Raw genomic sequence first — 18,774 nt, 5'->3', positions numbered from 1 at the left:
GTCTCCTGGTTGCATGTGTATTAATTAAGGTTAAGATAATTGTTTTGCTCAATTTTAAGTTTAAGTTAAACTCTCCAACTTCTAGGTAAACTAGATTATATCCTAAATCTCCAACTCAATAGTTGATAATACCTCTTGAATGGGTATAGTTCTCTTCCTTGTGATGTGTTTTGATAAGATAGATTTGGATAAAGAAGAATAGAATAGTTCAAGTCTGGATAGTAGGACCTGTCTTGATTTCCTTGACATGGGTTCAAGAACTTTGGTTTAAGAAAATAGCATGTGGGTCATGGTAAGAATAGATATTGGATAAAAACATGAAAACTATATAGATAAAGATTTCGTTATTCTATTTCTTCTTATTTGTTTTGCACCTTAATTTTTATCCGTAAGTTGTTGTAAGGAATGCCATGGTACGATCTTTGAAAGATCTAGTATTTGATCCTTAAACAATGCATTTTAGTTCTATCAATATTTTATCTACCCAATAGATCAAATCATATTTCCTATTTTTTATAGCAAAGGTCATATTGAAGTTTACCGCGCTGAACTTGATGATACTCCAATTTCATCAACTCAAGTGAAACTTCAATCACTTTAACCGTTTTACTTAAAAACGGGAAATTTCCGTGATTTCTTATGCATGAATGCAATTCATATATCCGTTTTCTGTCAGTTTGTAGTCTCTAATCCTGGGATGTTCTTGTCTTATAACCTAGAAAGCCAGTTGATAAGGCGGTTGCAAAGATAGTTGCACTTAATGTCAAGGAAACTATCTAGCTCCATTGTTACCACGATGCCCTTCTGATAATTGGTCATGAACGGGTACAACATCAGGAAAAACACTAATCTCCTTCACATCGACATGAAAATAAACAAAGTATATACATGTACGAACAATCATAAAACAATAACGCTAATGGGGAAGAAGGATGTTTCCAATTCATAATTCACGACTAGTTACAGTACAATTGACGAACATTAAGTAAGCGCTCGAAAAAAACCCAACAAATCATCGTCAAAAAGGACTCCCCAACACACATGTGTCGCTCTAGAATAGATAGTTGAGGCAACCAAGGAATTACATACGCACACTCGATAATCTAACAGAAACATCGACTTACATGGTCAATAATCCACCATAACATCGAAATTAGCAGTCATCCCCGTGCCAAAAATTAACTAGAATCAGCGCAACTGCTACATTAGGGGATGGCTGGAGAAGTGTAAGTCGAAGATCACCTACACTCGAACAATGTCCAACACGAAAATGAACAAAATCGCCACGAATCGACCGGTAACTTCCACCCTCGTCAACGAGGAGAAGTACAAAGAGACATAACAGACAAAATTGCGGGGTTTCCAGAATGGTCGGGAGTAGCGGGCGTCACCTCTGAGTGATATGCAGGTCCCATATGAGGCTCAGTCGACATCTGAGGTGGGTGGGCTTTAAAAAAGACTAGACCATCAAGGCGCGCGTTGCTGCGCCCGTCCTTAGTAAAGAAAATGGAGACAATTTTAACAATGTTAGGTAAACTGTCCAACACAATGTCTCAAAATAGCTGGGACATTTGCTCGAAAATTTAGTACATAGATCGAAACATGAGAAAATAATGCAAGTAGTGGCCATGTCACTAAGCAAAACAAATGATTATACAGATTTTCAATGAGTTGACAAAACAATATGAAGCAAGAAAGTAATATATATACAAACAGATCGATATTCATTTTTTTACATCAACAAACTCGCTGTTTCACTTCATTTCTTTCTTTGAGATGTAAATCGTGAATAGTCCCAGATTGCTAGTTTTGTAATATCATACCAACTTGTTATACAAACTCAAGTTTTATTACAGAAAGGGAACATCCTTTAAAGGACTTTCTAAGGGTGTGTTCGGTTCCAGAATGAAGAGGAATGGAACGGAACCTTTCCGTAGCTCATTCTTGTGTTCGGTTGGGCAAAGGAATGGAACCAACTCGTTCCAAGAAAGGGAATATTCCCCTTATATGCGGAACGAGCTCATTCCACCAAATTGGCCGGACGTGGGGGAACGGCTGACTAACCAAAAAAATTAGCGATAGAATGTGGAGGACCCGTGAGCAACGGGCGCAGCGGCCAAGGACCTGGCGGCGCCTTCAGGCACGAGCGGCGGCGGCCGGGCACACACGGCCACGGCCAGGGACGAGCGCACGGCTGCGGCACGACGGTCGCGCCGTGCACGAGCATGCATCGGCCAGGGACGAGCGCGGCGATCGGCTAGACACGAGAGCGGCGGCCGCGGCTAGGCGGCGGCCGGGCACGAGAGCGGCGATCGCGGCCGAGGACGAGCGGCGGCGCGGCGATTCTGGCACGCGGCCAGGCCCTCCAATTTGGCCCCAATTTTGGGGACCGTGGCGTCGGCGGGTGGGCAGCAGGCGCGGCGGCGTTGGGATCTTTGCACGACGAGCAGGCGGTGGTGGAAGCTGCAGCGGCGGCGCCTGAGAAGCTGCTGAGCGCCGCGGCGGGGTGGGCAGCAGGTGCGGCGGCGTTGGGAGGCTGCAATTCGATTTTGGAAAGAAAAAAAGTGCAAATAGTTTGAGCCAAAACAGCCCGTTAATTACAATTATTAGCATTTTAAGCGTGATTGTGGCTATTCCGTTCCATTCCCAATTCCTCCAACCGAACACAATATGGAACCATTCCATTCCTCGTTTTTTTCTGAACCGAACACGCGGTCGGAACCGTCCCATGACCTCGGAACGGAACCATTCCATTCCATTCCTCCTCGTTCTGGAACCGAACACATCCTAATTTTTTGTAACTATATTGAAGATGCAGTCCCCAAAACAGCCCGTTAATTACAATTATTAGCATTTTAAGCGTGATTGTGGCTATTCCGTTCCATTCCCAATTCCTCCAACCGAACACAATATGGAACCATTCCATTCCTCGTTTTTTTCTGAACCGAACACGCGGTCGGAACCGTCTCATGACCTCGGAACGGAACCATTCCATTCCATTCCTCCTCGTTCTGGAACCGAACACATCCTAATTTTTTGTAACTATATTGAAGATGCAGTCCCCGAAACCTGAAATGTTCTTATAAGTCTACAATGGAATTGACCAAGTAAATTTACCAGAAAAGATCCTAGAGATTCACAATAGACAACAGCAATTATAAATGCATTGCAAAATCACAACTAAAGAACTGGCCACTAATTTAGAATAACCAGTTGAGGAGCAATACGATGATGAATCGATAGAAGGAATTGGCTTACCCCTTAATCAACAACTGCTATAGAAGGAAAAAAAATAGACAACAATCAAAGAAGGAACTAAATAAAACAACGCAATTGTGTATTCATTCAAATGAAAAGTGATACCACCATATCATTGTTCCAGTTCTGTGAAGCTTAATCAATCTAGATAAATTTATTCTAAATACCAAAACAAAGAATAGAATGCAACATGTGAGATATCATGGAAAATCTGTAAAAAATAGCAATTATGTGTTGATGCATTCTATCATACTTACCGATTAGGATGGTCTGCATGCAAGGGGAACTAAAAATAAACCTGCTACAGCTCAGCAAATTTCCTTGGTATAGATACATAGTAACATAGGCAACAACAAACAGAAAGGGATATAGGGAAAACATAATCATTAATGAGGGATACTATACTTGATAAGCAATCAAACTCTCTTTTGCATTTTTAGTTTCACCCCCTTGTTGCCCGAATAAACGTTTTGCACAAAGAGAATAAAATTAATAGCCGAGTAAGTATACCTGTCTTGAACGATATGTACAAGTGATATGAAAATAACTGTTCCTGAGCAGAGCATGCAAGCTCCTAGCAAGGAGAACTTAAGAACCTGAAATGCAGAAAATTCACGCCATACTAAGAGGGAGGTGATAGCTCTGAAATTTATCAATGAACTAAGAATGAAGAATCGTGATTCTACATCTGAACGGACATGCAGAGAATGAAAAATGTCCAAAACAACACATATATGCTCTTACATTGAGGAAAGTGAAGTGTATCTAGGAAAAGTGCGTAGACATGGTAACCATCACCCGTGGCCACATAAAGACCTAACAGAAAGCAAACATCCAAAAGGATGATTTATAAGTTTTTTTTCCAGAGACACGTTGTTCACTATTACTTGTGCCACCTAAACAATGAAAGTTTAGGAGTACAATAAAATTTCAAGGCGAGATCTCAGTCTGAAATATATGATGGTTTATAATCAATAAATACAGCAAGTTGGATAAATATTATTAGACTATCAGTTTTCATTTTTCAAACATAATATTTCTCCTTTGCCTCCAATTAAATAATGCTAATGGCACATTAACTAAATCAATAGTAAAACAAATGAGAGATATCATAGGTAGTGTCCAGTGGCATGTTCCAGGATGACAGCGTCCGCCACTATCATTGCTATTTCTGGCTTGCTACTCTGTTGTCTATTCAGCCTGAAAGGATTTCAAATGTACAAACATATGATTGTGCAGAAGACATGCACAGAAGTATTACCAGCCAAGCAGGTAATGAAGCTCCACACTCAGATACTGATGTCCATTACAGTTTACCCATATGTAACGACCTTGGATTGCTAATTGTTGGTGATTTCACAAGTGATATATCCAGCCCGAGATATTATAATGCACGACAAGGACCAGGCCTTGCACTATGTGCCCAATTCACACCCTACCCTTATATGGCCTTACAATAGCGTGGATCATGTGACTTCTTCTTTCTCCATTGCTTTGGTAATCTTTTTCTAATGAAAAATATAGAACACCATCACAGTTATATCAAAGATTCCTTAGTTTGTGATGCTTTTTATTTGATCAAACATAAACATAATTAATTGCCACAAGATTGCACGCCCTGAATCTGCAATGCTGTACATATCATACACTCCGAGAAAGCTAGATATCATGGAAATTAATGATGTAACAGTGTGTGAATACACTTTCAGAGAGAATTGAGCAGGATTATATGATAAGTATGTAAAATGGATCATGCAGAAGAAAATGAAAGAACTACTCCAAGTGGCTTACCAAATGCAATAATAATATTAGATATTCACACGCTATGGTTCAGATATTATAATTAATTTGCTTCCTAATGAATAAGAAGAAAATGAATAAGTTTCTAAGTCATCCTTTCAAACATCTGGTTGCAGCTAATAATTTATATAGATTGCATAGCATGTATTTTTCAGAGGTCAAATAAAATGGTGGATCAGTTTAAACTGAACAACATCAGAAGTATATGTTGTGCGATCTGAAAGAAACCTCCCATGCATATATCCTCTGCATTGAAAGGACAAGTGAATCCAAATTATAAAGGAGGAATCAGCCATCAGGCATGGATTTTGATGCAGTCGCACACATGGAGGTTGTCCCAGTACACCTCGAATTTCACGTGCTACTGCGTCCGTGACTGCCTAGGCAGGCCAGTGTTGTTGCTACTTGCTAGCGAAGAATACCATGACGGCCACCACGAGAATCTTGAGTGCCCAGCAGCCTGTGTTGTGCACAGAATTGCACATCGTCCGCCCAACCAGCACAAAAACCCGATGTCACACCTCGAAAATTTGTCGATTAAGAGTTCACACCTCCACATACCAGATAGCGGTAGCGAAACCGGGGAGGGAGAGGTACAGAGGTACCTGGTGGGCAAAATGGTAGTCTGGTAGAGGGCTTGGTTGCCGGAGGAGTGGCCGTTGCCTAGCCTTGTTGCCGTCACGGAGATGGCTGGGCGGTTGCCCGAACTTGTCCCTGGCCGCGCGGGTGGGCATGGCGATAGCACTAGGGCTCGCCTGATGCCGCGCGAGATAGGCGAGCATCCAGGGCTGGGATGCGTTCCAATGGACGCTGCTACTCGATGCAGAGACCTGGAGGAGGCGCCGCCGTTTGGGATCGTGAGCACCAGCGGTCTTGTGGAGTCGTGGAGGGGATGAGACGCTAGCTAGGGGAGCAAGGCAACGAAGTGGATTTCTTTTGGGCTCGTGGATCGTTTACTATGATGGGTTGCAGCGAGGCCCAAATAACCAGGAGCTACCGAAGTCGATTTCTGGAGTAGCAGCCCGGTAAGGAACGCTGGCCCGTCTAACGCGATGGAAGGAAGATCGGACGGTACAGGTTCCCAAAGTGCTGTGAGGGCTCCTAACTCATTCCATTATACTGTTAACTAATGACATAGCCCAAGATTGTCTAGAGCCACGTGATTTTGATCGAACGGCTAAAGTTTATCCACCCGATTTGGCTAACTAGAGGACGCCCGTAGGATAGCAAATCCCGTAAAAAATATACTTAATCCTAGCTTGGACCTTATTGTTTGGCTTCTGGCTTGTAAAGATATTAGCATAGAGCCTGCATCTCTCTTTTTTGGTAACCGAATTCGCAGCCCAATTTCGCTTTATTAACGGGGCACGACCGCAGGAGATAGTTGCAATACCAGATTTGGTGGATTCCTTTTTCGTCTTCCCCTGAACCCGATCGAACAAGCCAATGGAGCTGGAAGCTGACAAGAACGCGGCGCTGCCGGCGGCCAGCGACGACGCCATCCAAGAGGAGTCCCCGACCCCTGCCCAGAGCGGGAAGCCCGGATCCGAGTCGGCTGCGGCGGCGCCGGAGGTGGATGTGCAGCTCTTCCGGCGGGGTCGGGGGCCGGTGGCCGTGTTCCGGTCGCCCCTGGGCGGGTATACGCAGGACCAGCTGGAGGTGGGGGACATCCTGGAGAAGCACGGCCTCAAGAGCGTCTTCGCCTTCGACCCCGCCTCCCGCGCACGCGGCGTCGCCATCCGATTCAACCCCCGCAACGGCCGCTCCCTCCTGCCCTACGCCGCCGAATCCACCATCTTCCTTGACGGCGAACCCAAGGTAGTCAATTTTTCCTCACTTTGTGTATCCTGATATTTGCCAGGTTATTAGTAGTATTTGGATGAGCAGGCTGCTTGCTACTATTAGCCTAGGAAGCACGGATACTTGGATACGTATCCGATATGTGATACGGAGATACCGCGATACGGCAATTTTTTTAAAATGTAGATACGGGGATACGTTCATATATATGTAAATATTTAGAAAAATAAAGAAATTAAATATTTCTCATAGGATTAACATGGATGTGGATGTTTTCCTCCACATCCAACATAGATATTTTAATAATTTAAGAAGTAAAATTCATAACTAGAAATCACACGAATCAATAGCTAGTAGTTGGGATGCATTTCATGTAGTTGTTACCGTTGTACATGCTCTAGCTCGAGCTCCCAACTGAAGATCTGTTTGATGGGATGTACTAGCACTAGTCATTGCTTATCTGAATGGAGAAGGAATGAATTCAAAGATAAAAATCAATTGTTCGATAGGGATGGGGTGGAGTGGAAGGATCAGCGGTAGAAGATGAGTGGACGGTGGGCTGGCTCAAGTACCCCTCGAGTATCGCTCGAGTATCCCTTGGGTATCCCTCATGTGTCCATAATTTTCTAATTTTTCTTTAATTAAAAAATTAGCAGATACGTACGGGATACGTATCGGGAAGTATCCGGGCAGTATCCCGTATCCGAGCAGTATCCGATACCGGTACGACAGAAATGCAAAGTATCCGCGCTTCATAGCTATTAGCAAGTCTTTATATGACGTGATGGCTTCTTTGGTGGTTTATTAGGATCCTTTGGTGAAGCCCATCACGAAGGTGATGATCAGCTTCTGCGCTATGGTAGTGGTAGCTGCAGTGTTACTGAAGGAGGCGAAGATGCCCGAGTGGCTCAAGGAATCCAAGTTGGGCAACCTCAACTTCCCACCATGGGTGCTGGCTTGCATAGTTTTTGTGTTCATGAGGCTCCGGAAAAGAACCAAGGATGTCATGAAGAAGGTTGGATTGTCTTCGTGAGGTACGGACAGTTTAACCATGTTTCCCCTCTTTTCTTATTGGAACAAATCTCTGTGATGGTTTTGATCTCGTATGACCATGGGGGGTTCTTGTGATTATAATGTGAGACACATACGTATTTCAATACTTAATATACTACTCAGGAAGGGAGTGGCAGATACTAGTGTGACAGTGTCTGTTCTATAGTGCAAAATATGCTTTAGGATTTACCAAAGATTGTCAGTGTAGTTATCTACAGTCGTGTTGTCGCAGTGTTGTTTGTGATCTGGTACAAAAAGCAAAGATACTTAGGACTTCTGATTAGAAAGATTTACTTCCTCTGTCCCATGAAACGTGTGTCTAGTGTCTAGATACACCCAAATTTAGACAAAGTTGAGACATGTTTCATGGGATGGAGACTTGGAGTGGGTATGAATTATCCATTCTTAGTTACCTGTAGACTCGTCACCAGTAAATTGGCGACTTAATGTTCATTTTAGTCTGGACATTTTTCATCATTCAGTGTATCCTCTGCTAAAATGTTTCTGCGTTGTTCCTTGAACAACCATGTCATGCCACATGCTTGAACTGTTCAATCTCACATCTTAATATTTGGCTATATGAAATTAAGAACACCGCTGTTCTTCCACTGAATTTTAACTTAGCTGCACTTCCTTTTTTAACAGATTACTAATGGGAATGGCACGCACAATGTTCTTTTGGCTGCTTCTATCAGTGTTGAAGATGTACTGGGCAGTGACATACTACATGTAAATGTTCACGCCTCTTTTGTTCAGAACAAATACATCTCATAGAGAACTTGTATTTAACCCTATGTCAAGAGAATACACGACACAGTTTGCTAGTGTGACATTGTGCTTGACTGAATGAATAAAGAATAGCCGGAGAAACTGGTGTGCACTCTGTTTCTGTTCCTTGCATATTAGTCATTTTGATACTTTGTGTTGAGGAGTGTCCAGGCATTGCTTGGCTGCTGGTTGATATTTCTGCACAAAATTTTGAGTTTCGTTTTGAGTTTAAAAGATAGTGATACATGATGTTGTTTCTGCAACAAATCAAATTACTGCCAGAAATTGTTAATACGTTGCTACACTTAGATATGCATATCATCCTACTGTTAAAATTCTCTTTTCCTTTCTTTTTGTAAGTGCTATGTTCTGGAAAAAAAAATGTTTGCTGATCTGCGTCAGTTGCTGGCTAGTAAGGCCTCTATCTTCCGTCCTTTTCTTTTGGAATAAGGCAGCTGTCGTGGCTTTGTTTGCTATCCTCTGTCGCCTGATCTTGCCTACATACTGCAGCTGTTGAAGGTCACACATCTTGTTTGCTGTTCTTGTGACCTCCGAGATACTACAGGTGTCAAAGATCAGCCAGCTGGTTCGTCATGATCTCATTGTAATCGCATTTTGGCTGGTGTTACTTGCCTTGCTACCGTTTGCGCTCACGTTGTCTTCCTCGTGATTTGTGTTGTCCTCTCTAGTTTCCAGGTAATTAGCAATGACAGCGTAGGTAGCTGCACTGTATGTATTCAGGGTGTAGCGATGTTTGCAACCTGGCCTATAGTGATGATACTGCTACTCTTTACACAGGCGTAAGTGAGTAACTATATCACCTTTAGGTCATTACACGCACATTATCCAGTATATCAGTTTCTTTAGAGGCCCAGTATGTTAGTTTGTTGCAGGTTATAGAGAGAATAATACCAATTCTTATGCATGCGTCAATATAAAGTTTTACCAGAGAATTTTGGTGTGTTTTACTGTAGTCCGATGTATCAATCTTTTTTTTTTCAAGAGCACGTGAACTGATTACCTGAATTTATAGAAGGTAGAAATATATACAAGAATAGGCGCCAAATGAAAAACAACAGGCTCCAAACACTCCAAAGAAACTGGAAAAACTACTCTCTCACGACTTGATCTCCTCCTGCTCTACTCTTACACCCCACACCATCCTCAGCATCTTGAATTCCTCAACAATTTCAGCGGCGATTTGTGCTGGCGTGTGGCTTCTTGGCGGGTTTCAGAAAACTTCAGCATTCCTGTTCTTCCAAAGGGCATACCTAGCCATACAAATAAGCTCATCATACCACTTCCTGTCACGCTCACGACATCTCTGTCTCTCCGACGACCACCAGTCGTCAATCGTTTCATCACTGTCAGGTGCCCTAAGGTTTGATCTGCAGCACTTGCCCGCATCTAAACAGGTTCTCTCTTGCAACCACACACTGAATCAGGAGGTGCTCCGCGGACAGCGGTGTCTTCTTCTTGACGGCGGGCAAAACAAGGTGCAGATTGAGCTTGCAGGCAATACCTGAATCTTCTATCCGAAATCCAAATCCTGTGTTGAAGAGCTAGCCACATGAATTGTTTACTTTTAGGAGCTGCCTTGGCCTGCCAGATGGATGGCTTTCCCCAGTTGGAACCTGACACTGCCATGGGTGCAGCAGCTCTCCCAGAGATCAATCACGCCATCAATCTTGCTAACTTTAAGTGTGCATGTATCGTCAAAATTGCACCAAAACGGTTTACAGAAAAAATCACCAGTAATCCCTACACGAGCACTCTCCATGTTTGAAATGGTGAAACCTGTTCGGCTGTTCCTATCTCTCATAACAATCTCCCAGTCGAAGACCTTAGATATCAACTTGGTATAATCATGGCAGTCGCTGCACACTCTTAATAAGTTCTTCACGATCCTAATCACAGTGCCTTCGTGTTACGTCCTCGCGATAACGAGCGTAACGGGTAGCTGTGCGAGGTCGGTGGCCGCTCCTTTGTCGGCTTCCGTCCTCTGGGTTTGGTCGCCGTGTCGCCAAGACGGCGCACACGTTTTTGGGTATTGGGGGTGAGAGAGGAGAAACGAGATGAGAAGTAGATTTCTTATTGCCTGATTCAAAAGATTACAATCCCTATGTTTATATAGTATTCCTATCTAGCAGGACTCGACTCAAAGACATCTTGAACTCCTAAACACACACGTACTAGCTTCAGACTCTGACTCTTTCCAAACTAACTCTGAATCTGACGTGATATCTTTATACTGCTATGCTTTAGCCACCAGCGGTAGATTTCCTTGTATAAGTGTTTCCCCACATAACATCTCTCCCCTCCTTCGCAAACAGCTCGTCCTCGAGCTGGAATTCTGGGTACTTGACCTTGAAATCTGCAAGCCTCTCCCAAGTAGCATCACTTGATGGTAGACCTTCCCACTGTACAAGAATTTCCCATGCATTTCTTGCTCTCCGGCTGCGCACAACCTTCAGTGGTTTTGGCAATACTCGGCCATGAAGCAAAGTTGGCAGAGAAGGAGTAGCATCTGGCGGTATCCCACGGAAAGGTTTTAACACACCAACATGAAAAACATCATGTATCTTTGCCCCAGTAGGTAACTCCAGTTTGTATGCAACGTCGCCAATTCGAGCCACTACCTTATAAGGTCCATAGAACTTGGGAGCTAACTTTCCAGTACGATGAGTTGGTACAGAAGCAGCTGGACGATGCAACAGTCTCAGCCAAACCCAGTCACCCTCATCAAACACCACTTCTCTATGATTTCTGTCATAATATAATTTAGCATACTCTTGTGCCTGCAATAGCCGTTCCCGGACCTCATGCAGAAATTCATCCCGCTCCAGGAGAGTTTGTTCAACTGCTGGAACCCGCGCATCTCCTTTCTCATACGACCGCAAGGACGGGGGAGCACGTCCATACACCAACTTAAATGGAGTATCTTTCAGTGCGGTATGATAAGCTGTATTGAAACAGTATTCTGCCCATGGCAACCAGCGCAACCATTGACGGGGACGGTCTCCTGTGAGACACCTCAAATACATGGAAATGACTTTATTAGCTGCTTCCGACTGTCCGTCAGATTGAGGATGAAAGGCTGAACTCATATTGAGTTGAACATTACAGAGCTTAAATAGTTCTTTCCAAAAGTTGCTTGTAAATACCGAGTCTCGATCACTAACAATGGATGAAGGAATTCCATGTAGTCGAACCACTTCATCGAAAAAAACACGTGCAACCGAGCTGGCTGAGTAAGGATGGCCCAACGGAATAAAATGTGCATACTTAGAAAGTCGGTCCACCACTGTAAGAATCACGGATTTGCCGTTGACGCATGGAAGTCCTTCAATAAAATCCATGGAAATATCATCCCACACCTGCTTTGGCACAGGCAATGACTGGAGAAGTCCCGCGGGATGTAGGTGCTCTGTTTTGTTACGTTGACAAGTTTGACAATCTCGAACAAAATCTTGCACCAGCTGCCGAGCACGTGGGACATGAAAATCTGCACGCAGTCGATGCAAAGTACGCTGAACCCCTTCATGGCCAGACGTGTGGGCTGCTACCATCAAAGCTGGAAGTAGTGCAGATGTTGCTGGGACGTACACACGTTGATCAAACATGATTAGACCATCAACTACTGACCATTGTTCTGGTTTTGTTCCATCCAAGATGCTAGCGCGAAGACTGGATAGGTTTGTATCATTATCAACCTCTTGCCGGAGGGCATCAAAAATATCAAGCTGGGGTGTGGAGATAGCCGCGAGTGAGCCGCCATCAGCTATATCAGCCGAGCAACGAGACAAGGCATCTGCCACCACATTCATCCGTCCAGGCTTGTACTCCACTGAAAAGTCAAACCCCATGAGTTTGCTAACCCATCGATGTTGCGGAATTGTGGAGAGACGCTGATCCAAGAGAAATTTCAGACTATAGTGGTCTGTCCGTACCACAAATTCCCTACCCCAAAGGTATGGCCTCCAGTGCCTTACTGCTTGAACCAATCCAATTAGCTCTCGTTCATATGCTGCTAACCCCATATGTCGGGGTGCCATGGCACGGCTAAAGAATGCCACCGCACCCTCTCCCTGATGGAGCACTGCTCCTATACCAGACCCAGATGCATCACACTCGACAAAAAATGGCTTAGAAAAATCTGGTAATTGGAGCACCGGTGCTGTAGATAGAGCTTTCTTTAATGCCACAAATGCCTTGGTGGACTCCTCTGTCCAACAAAAAGCCTCCTTTTTGAGCAACTTCGTGAGTGGGGCAGCAAGTGTACCGTAGTTCTTGATAAATTTACGGTAATATCCAGCGAGCCCTAAAAACCCTCGCACTGCACGAACGGTCCGTGGTTGTGGCCAATTCTCCACGGCTTGAATCTTCTGGTGGTCCATGGCAACTCCACTTTCTGATATGACATGGCCAAGGTAGGAGACTGTAGACTCACCAAAGAAACACTTAGATCGCTTGAGGACAAGTTTATGGTCGCGTAGCTTTTCCAGGACTAAACGTATATGGCGGAGATGATCAGACCAAGTCATGCTGTAAATCAAAATATCATCAAAGAAAACAAGTACAAACCGACGTAAGAAAGGACCAAGGACATCATTCATAAGGGCCTGGAAGGTCGCCGGTGCATTTGTTAGTCCAAATGGCATGACAAGGAATTCAAAGTGGCCATGATGTGTCCGAAACGCAGTCTTAGCAACATCATCACTATGCATCCGCACCTGATGGTACCCGGAGCGAAGATCTAATTTAGTGAAAAAGCGTGACCCTTTAAGCTCATCAAGAAGTTCATCTACCACAGGAATTGGAAACTTATCCTTAATAGTTTGTGCATTGAGTGCCCGAAAATCCACGCAAAACCGTGATGTTTTATCATGCTTCGGCACAAGCAACACCGGAGATGAAAATGCGGAATTACTTGGTTGAATAATCCCTTGTGCTGACATCTCGGCACACTGCCTCTCAATCTCATCCTTCTGTATTTGCGGGTACCTGTAAGGCCGCACTACGACAGGTGTGGAGCCAACATGAAGGCGTATCCGGTGATCCTGAAAACGCTTAGGGGGGAGTCCTGTCGGGGGCACAAAGAGATCTTCATAATCAGCTAGGAGACTCAAAAGTAGATCAGGACCGGTGCTTGTGATGGTATGCAATGTTGCTCCTGCACTTCGTGAACCGTGGAAGCGGACCAGTCGGTCTCCAAACCAAAATGACATGGTGAGCTTCTCAAAATCCCATAGGATCGGACCGAGAGCACGAAGCCATTGGGTCCCCAAAATAACGTCAAACCCTCCTAAGGATAGTGCATAACAGTCCACGTCAAATTTTACATTGCCTATGCTGAGTCCCAGTGTGCGGCAAATGCCCTTGCTAGTGAGTCTGTCCCCATTGGCCACCATCACCTTAAGCCCATCATGCGCTGGTTGGACTGGTAAGTCAAGACGTTGCACCACGTCCTCATTTATGAAATTGTGGGTTGATCCCGAATCAACAAGTGCTATCAGACGGCATCCATGGATCTCCACTGCTAAACGCATGGTCTCCCCTGAAGTGATTCCTGTGACAGCATACAATGAAATTACTGGTTCTGTGCTCTCCTCTGCTCTCTGCCAACTGTCCTCATCGTCGGCTGCTTCATTATCATATTCAATATAAAACAGGTGGCTGCAATGATGCCCGCGGACATATTTTTCATCGCAGTTAAAACAAAGACCTTGGCGCCTGCGCTCTGCCATCTCGGCAGGCGTAAGTTTGCGGAAAGTACGAGGTGGGGTCACATCTTGACCTGTCAGCTGTGTCACATTGGTGTTTGAACGTGGGGCAAGTGCGCCCTGCTGACGGCTTGGCACAATAAAGCGGCTAGGGATGCGAGAGTTGCTCCCAACTCGATTGTGTTTCTTCTCGTACGCACGTGCCAAACTCATGGCCAATTCCAAGCTGGTTGGTTTCAAAATTTCAACATCGTACCGAACATCCTCCGATAGTCCAGCGACGAATAGTTGTACTTGGTGTGGCTCGGCGAGGGCATCCGTGCGGCACAAGAGCGTGGCAAATTTCTCTTGATATGCCTCAACGGTAGTCGTCTGGACAAGTTGCTTGATCTCTCCAAGCGGATTGCTGCGTATGGGTGGCCCGAATCGTAGATGGCACAATTCCGTAAATTCATCCCACTGCGGCACCCCATGGTTGCGCTCACGCTGATAATACCACTCTTGCGCCACCCCGGTGAGATGGTACGTCGCAAGCCAGACCTTATCCGTATCCGCTGTGCGCTGACCGCGAAAAAATTGTTCACACCGATTTATCCAAGAGAGGGGATCACTTTTGCCATCAAATAACGGAAAATCCAGTTTATAGTAACGGGGAACTCCACTCCCGACAGGTGATTTAATCAGATTAGAGGGGCTGTCCAGACTGGTTTGCTCTGGCGGCTTCTGCATAGGAAGTAATCCTGGGCCTCCAAGACGCGCCATCCCAGTAGCTAGCGATGCGGACGCGGACGCGCCCAGATCGGCAGGCGATGGTGGCAATCCCTTTGCGTTCTCCAGCGTGGTGAGGCGGGTCGTGGTAATCACCATGTTTCGATTTAGGTCAGCTATGCTCTGCGTGACATCCTTCTGAAATTCGTGGTTGCTCCGCTGATGCGCAAGGGATTCCTGCTGCCCTTGTTCGATCGCTGTGAGCCTTTGGAGAAGCAGCCCAAGCTGCTGCTCGACATTGTCCTGCTTGGAAGCGTCTTTCTCAGAATCAGAAACCATGGAATCTGATACCAAGTTGTTACGTCCTCGCGATAACGAGCGTAACGGGTAGCTGTGCGAGGTCGGTGGCCGCTCCTTTGTCGGCTTCCGTCCTCTGGGTTTGGTCGCCGTGTCGCCAAGACGGCGCACACGTTTTTGGGTATTGGGGGTGAGAGAGGAGAAACGAGATGAGAAGTAGATTTCTTATTGCCTGATTCAAAAGATTACAATCCCTATGTTTATATAGTATTCCTATCTAGCAGGACTCGACTCAAAGACATCTTGAACTCCTAAACACACACGTACTAGCTTCAGACTCTGACTCTTTCCAAACTAACTCTGAATCTGACGTGATATCTTTATACTGCTATGCTTTAGCCACCAGCGGTAGATTTCCTTGTATAAGTGTTTCCCCACATAACACTTCGATCTGGCGATGTCATCAGACCGAAGGCCAGGGCAAGCTTCTCACTGTGCAAGGAGATCGCACTTTCTTTCTCCTCTTCCTCAATATCGAACAGTACCTCTTTTGTGTTTGCAGCGTACCCATGTAACCTAAGCCTATGGCTCATCTCTGCAAGCATCTTCTCAATCTCCTTGTGTCCGGGGTGTGACTTGCTTCCCACGAAGAACTCGTGAACCTTGCCGTGAACCTCAATGGCACTACATCCAGGCACCTTTCTGACTCCTTTGGCCTTCATAATGTCCCGGACTTTGCTGACACCCTTCCAATTCTGCGAGTCCGCGTAGATATTAGACAGCAGCACATGAGCCGCGTCATTTTTGGACTCCATCGCAGTGAGCTTGTCCATTGCGTATTTTCCCAGCTCGACTTTGTTGTGAATCCGAGATGCATTGAGGAGTGCTCCCCAGACGCCTTCATGTGGCTCCACCGGCATTGCGTTGATAAAATCGACGGCGTCATCTAGGCGCCCCGCTCGACCATACAAATCGACCATGCAGCCGTAATGCTCAAGCCAAGGGTCAACTCCGTAATGGTCCTTCATCGAGTCGAAGCATGCCCGTCCCTCGTCAACCAACCCGGCCACGGAGCATCCACGAAGCACCGCGACAAAGGTGACAGCGTTAGGCTCGACCCCGCCGGCGCCCTCCATGCACCTGAACAGCTCAAGACACTCCTTCCCCATGCCATTCATCGCGCCGGTCCAGGTGTAGACGTTCCTTTCGCTCATGATCCCAAACACCTGCATCGCCATGGACGCGACGACGCACTTGGAGTACATGTCCAGCAACGCCGTGCCCAGCGTGACGGAGAGTTGCGTCCCACGGCCCGCGCGCGTAGGAGTGCGCCCACATGCCACGTTCGAGCGCGCCCATCTGCGCGCATCCGGCGAGCACCGACACCAGCGCCGCCTCGCCAACGGCCGCTCCGGCCTTCTGCATCTCGTCGAACAGCGTCAGCGCTTTCTCCCGGCCTGCCCGCGTGGACGTACCCCGCAATCATGGCGCTCCACGCGACGTGGTCTCTGTGCGGCATTGCATCGAACAGCTCGCGCGCGGAGTCCACGTGGACAGGGCGCCCAGCATAGCGGTGAGGGAGACCGGGTCCGGGCTCGCGATCTCGGCGAAGGTGGCCCGCAAGGCGCCCGCGTCCCCGAGCGCGGCGTACATGGATACGGCGCCGCTCTGCACGGACCCTGCGAGCAGGTCCACGCCCACGTCCTGGGGCGCGGGCGTCGGCGATGCGGCGGCGGTGGCCAGGGAGGTCGCGGCGCGGATGAGGAAGGTGAGTGAGTAGTGGTCGGGCGCGAGGGGGAGCTCGCGGAAGGCCGCGAAGGCGAGGTCGGGGCGCGCGACGGCGCGGAGGAGGGAGTTGTGGACGAATAGGGTGGCTACGACGGCGCGTGGAGGAGAGGTGGTTGGAGGTGGCGAGGGAGGCTACGGCGGCGGCGTGGTCGGAGTCGGAGGCGAGGCGGCCCGACACGAGTAGGCGCGCGTCATAAACGGACCCAGGAAAATTTTGAAGGACCTTAAAAATAAGGAAAATTTTGAAACCTGAGCAAATAGGTCTAATATGCTAAATTTGTATCAAACACATATAAAATATGGACGAAAATAAGCCTATCGACCAGCCGGAAGCCCGGGCGACTGCCCGGGCAAGAGGGATGCTAGGTTCGCCTATGGTGCGCGTGGATCTGGCGGAGGTGGGACTGGGACTAGGAGGAGACCGCGGCGAGGAACAAGAGCAGCGTGGCGGGGTTGCGCTCGCGGGGCGGGAACGGTGGCATTTGGCTAGTGGCCGTGCACCTGATTTCTGAGCACACGCCCCGAATGCGGAATGCCATTTGCATTTGGTCCTACACATTTGATCTAATTTGACCGCGGTGGCACTAAATAAAAGTACAGTAGTATTAAATTTATTTTTTTGAAGTGCCAAATTTCTAAAGGAACAATTTTATATTCTCTACGTTTCCACTTTCCAACCTCCAGCGCCTGGCCTTCCCGTTCCTCGTCGATCTTTAGCGGTACTCTCCCACTCATTCTTGAATTCGGCGGCCATCCCACCGCGCCTCGTCATTCTTCAGTGTTCCTTTTGGAGGACGACAATAACGATTTCGAGTTCGGCTCGGATGGTGACGGCGGCGGCAATGAAGCCGATAGCTTTTTCGATTATAACGCCTTTGGCCGTCTTTAGATTAAGTTTTTTTTAACCATCCCATAGTTTAAATTTGGAAAACTTTATATAAATTCGAATGAAATCCGACGTCTTAGGTGCAAGTTCAAATTTTATGAAAATTTAAATTTCTCAAGGGCCGATGTTTCGGGGTAGCCGATGGTGCAACCTCTTTCAAATTGGGGACCAAACGCTCCTGAAATATCCATGTATGTCCTAGGACTCTACGGCTCTACCCGGTGCCGACAAGGTCTAGCCAAGCTCTAGGACTCTACGGCTCTACCCTTTAGGGTTTATTGTGTCTGCTCTGATTTTATGGTCAAGAACCAAGATGGACAGGATGTGGAATAAATATGCATCTGCAAAGGGGGAGGTATAATTCTTCGATTTGTGATCAATTGGATGAAGTTTAAAATTGTTAATTTTAAGCTAGGTAAAATATGAATCTTTTGCATCGTTTTTTTCTGCATCATTTCTTTTAATGTTGTATTATAGAGTTCGGCCGACCTTCATTAATTTTCTTCCGTCCTTGGCAGGACTTGGTGGCATGAGAGATACGGTGAACAGAAGAAGGATGGAATCTGTCGTGCATACTAATTGAAATCTGGAACCAATCTTGGGGAAATAAAAGGACTGAAATCACCAACAAGCAGAAAAATGGGAAGTCATGTACTTCACAGAAAACACCCCCGAGAAGGAGTAAACACGAAA

The 18,774-nt window shown here is 46.3% G+C and overlaps 1 protein-coding gene and 1 pseudogene across 1 annotated transcript; one reads left to right on the top strand and one right to left on the bottom strand.

Moving 5' to 3' along the window:
• The first annotated feature begins 6,372 nt into the window (after nucleotides 1-6,372).
• LOC127343599 (uncharacterized) lies at nucleotides 6,373-8,794 on the top strand. The gene is made up of 3 exons (XM_051369747.2): nucleotides 6,373-6,876; nucleotides 7,667-7,892; nucleotides 8,557-8,794. The coding sequence occupies exons 1-2, from the start codon at nucleotides 6,505-6,507 to the stop codon at nucleotides 7,889-7,891; spliced, it is 597 nt and encodes a 198-aa protein (XP_051225707.1). The 5' UTR covers nucleotides 6,373-6,504; the 3' UTR covers nucleotide 7,892; nucleotides 8,557-8,794.
• A 1,583-nt stretch (nucleotides 8,795-10,377) lies between these two features.
• On the bottom strand, nucleotides 10,378-17,930 carry LOC127339854 (putative pentatricopeptide repeat-containing protein At5g40405; annotated as a pseudogene).
• Between the last annotated feature and the right edge of the window lie 844 nt (nucleotides 17,931-18,774).

The sequence above is a fragment of the Lolium perenne genome, chromosome 3, assembly GCF_019359855.2.
Source record: "Lolium perenne isolate Kyuss_39 chromosome 3, Kyuss_2.0, whole genome shotgun sequence".
NCBI classification, from domain to species: domain Eukaryota; kingdom Viridiplantae; phylum Streptophyta; class Magnoliopsida; order Poales; family Poaceae; genus Lolium; species Lolium perenne.
This window is presented reverse-complemented; position numbering and strand designations above follow the sequence as displayed.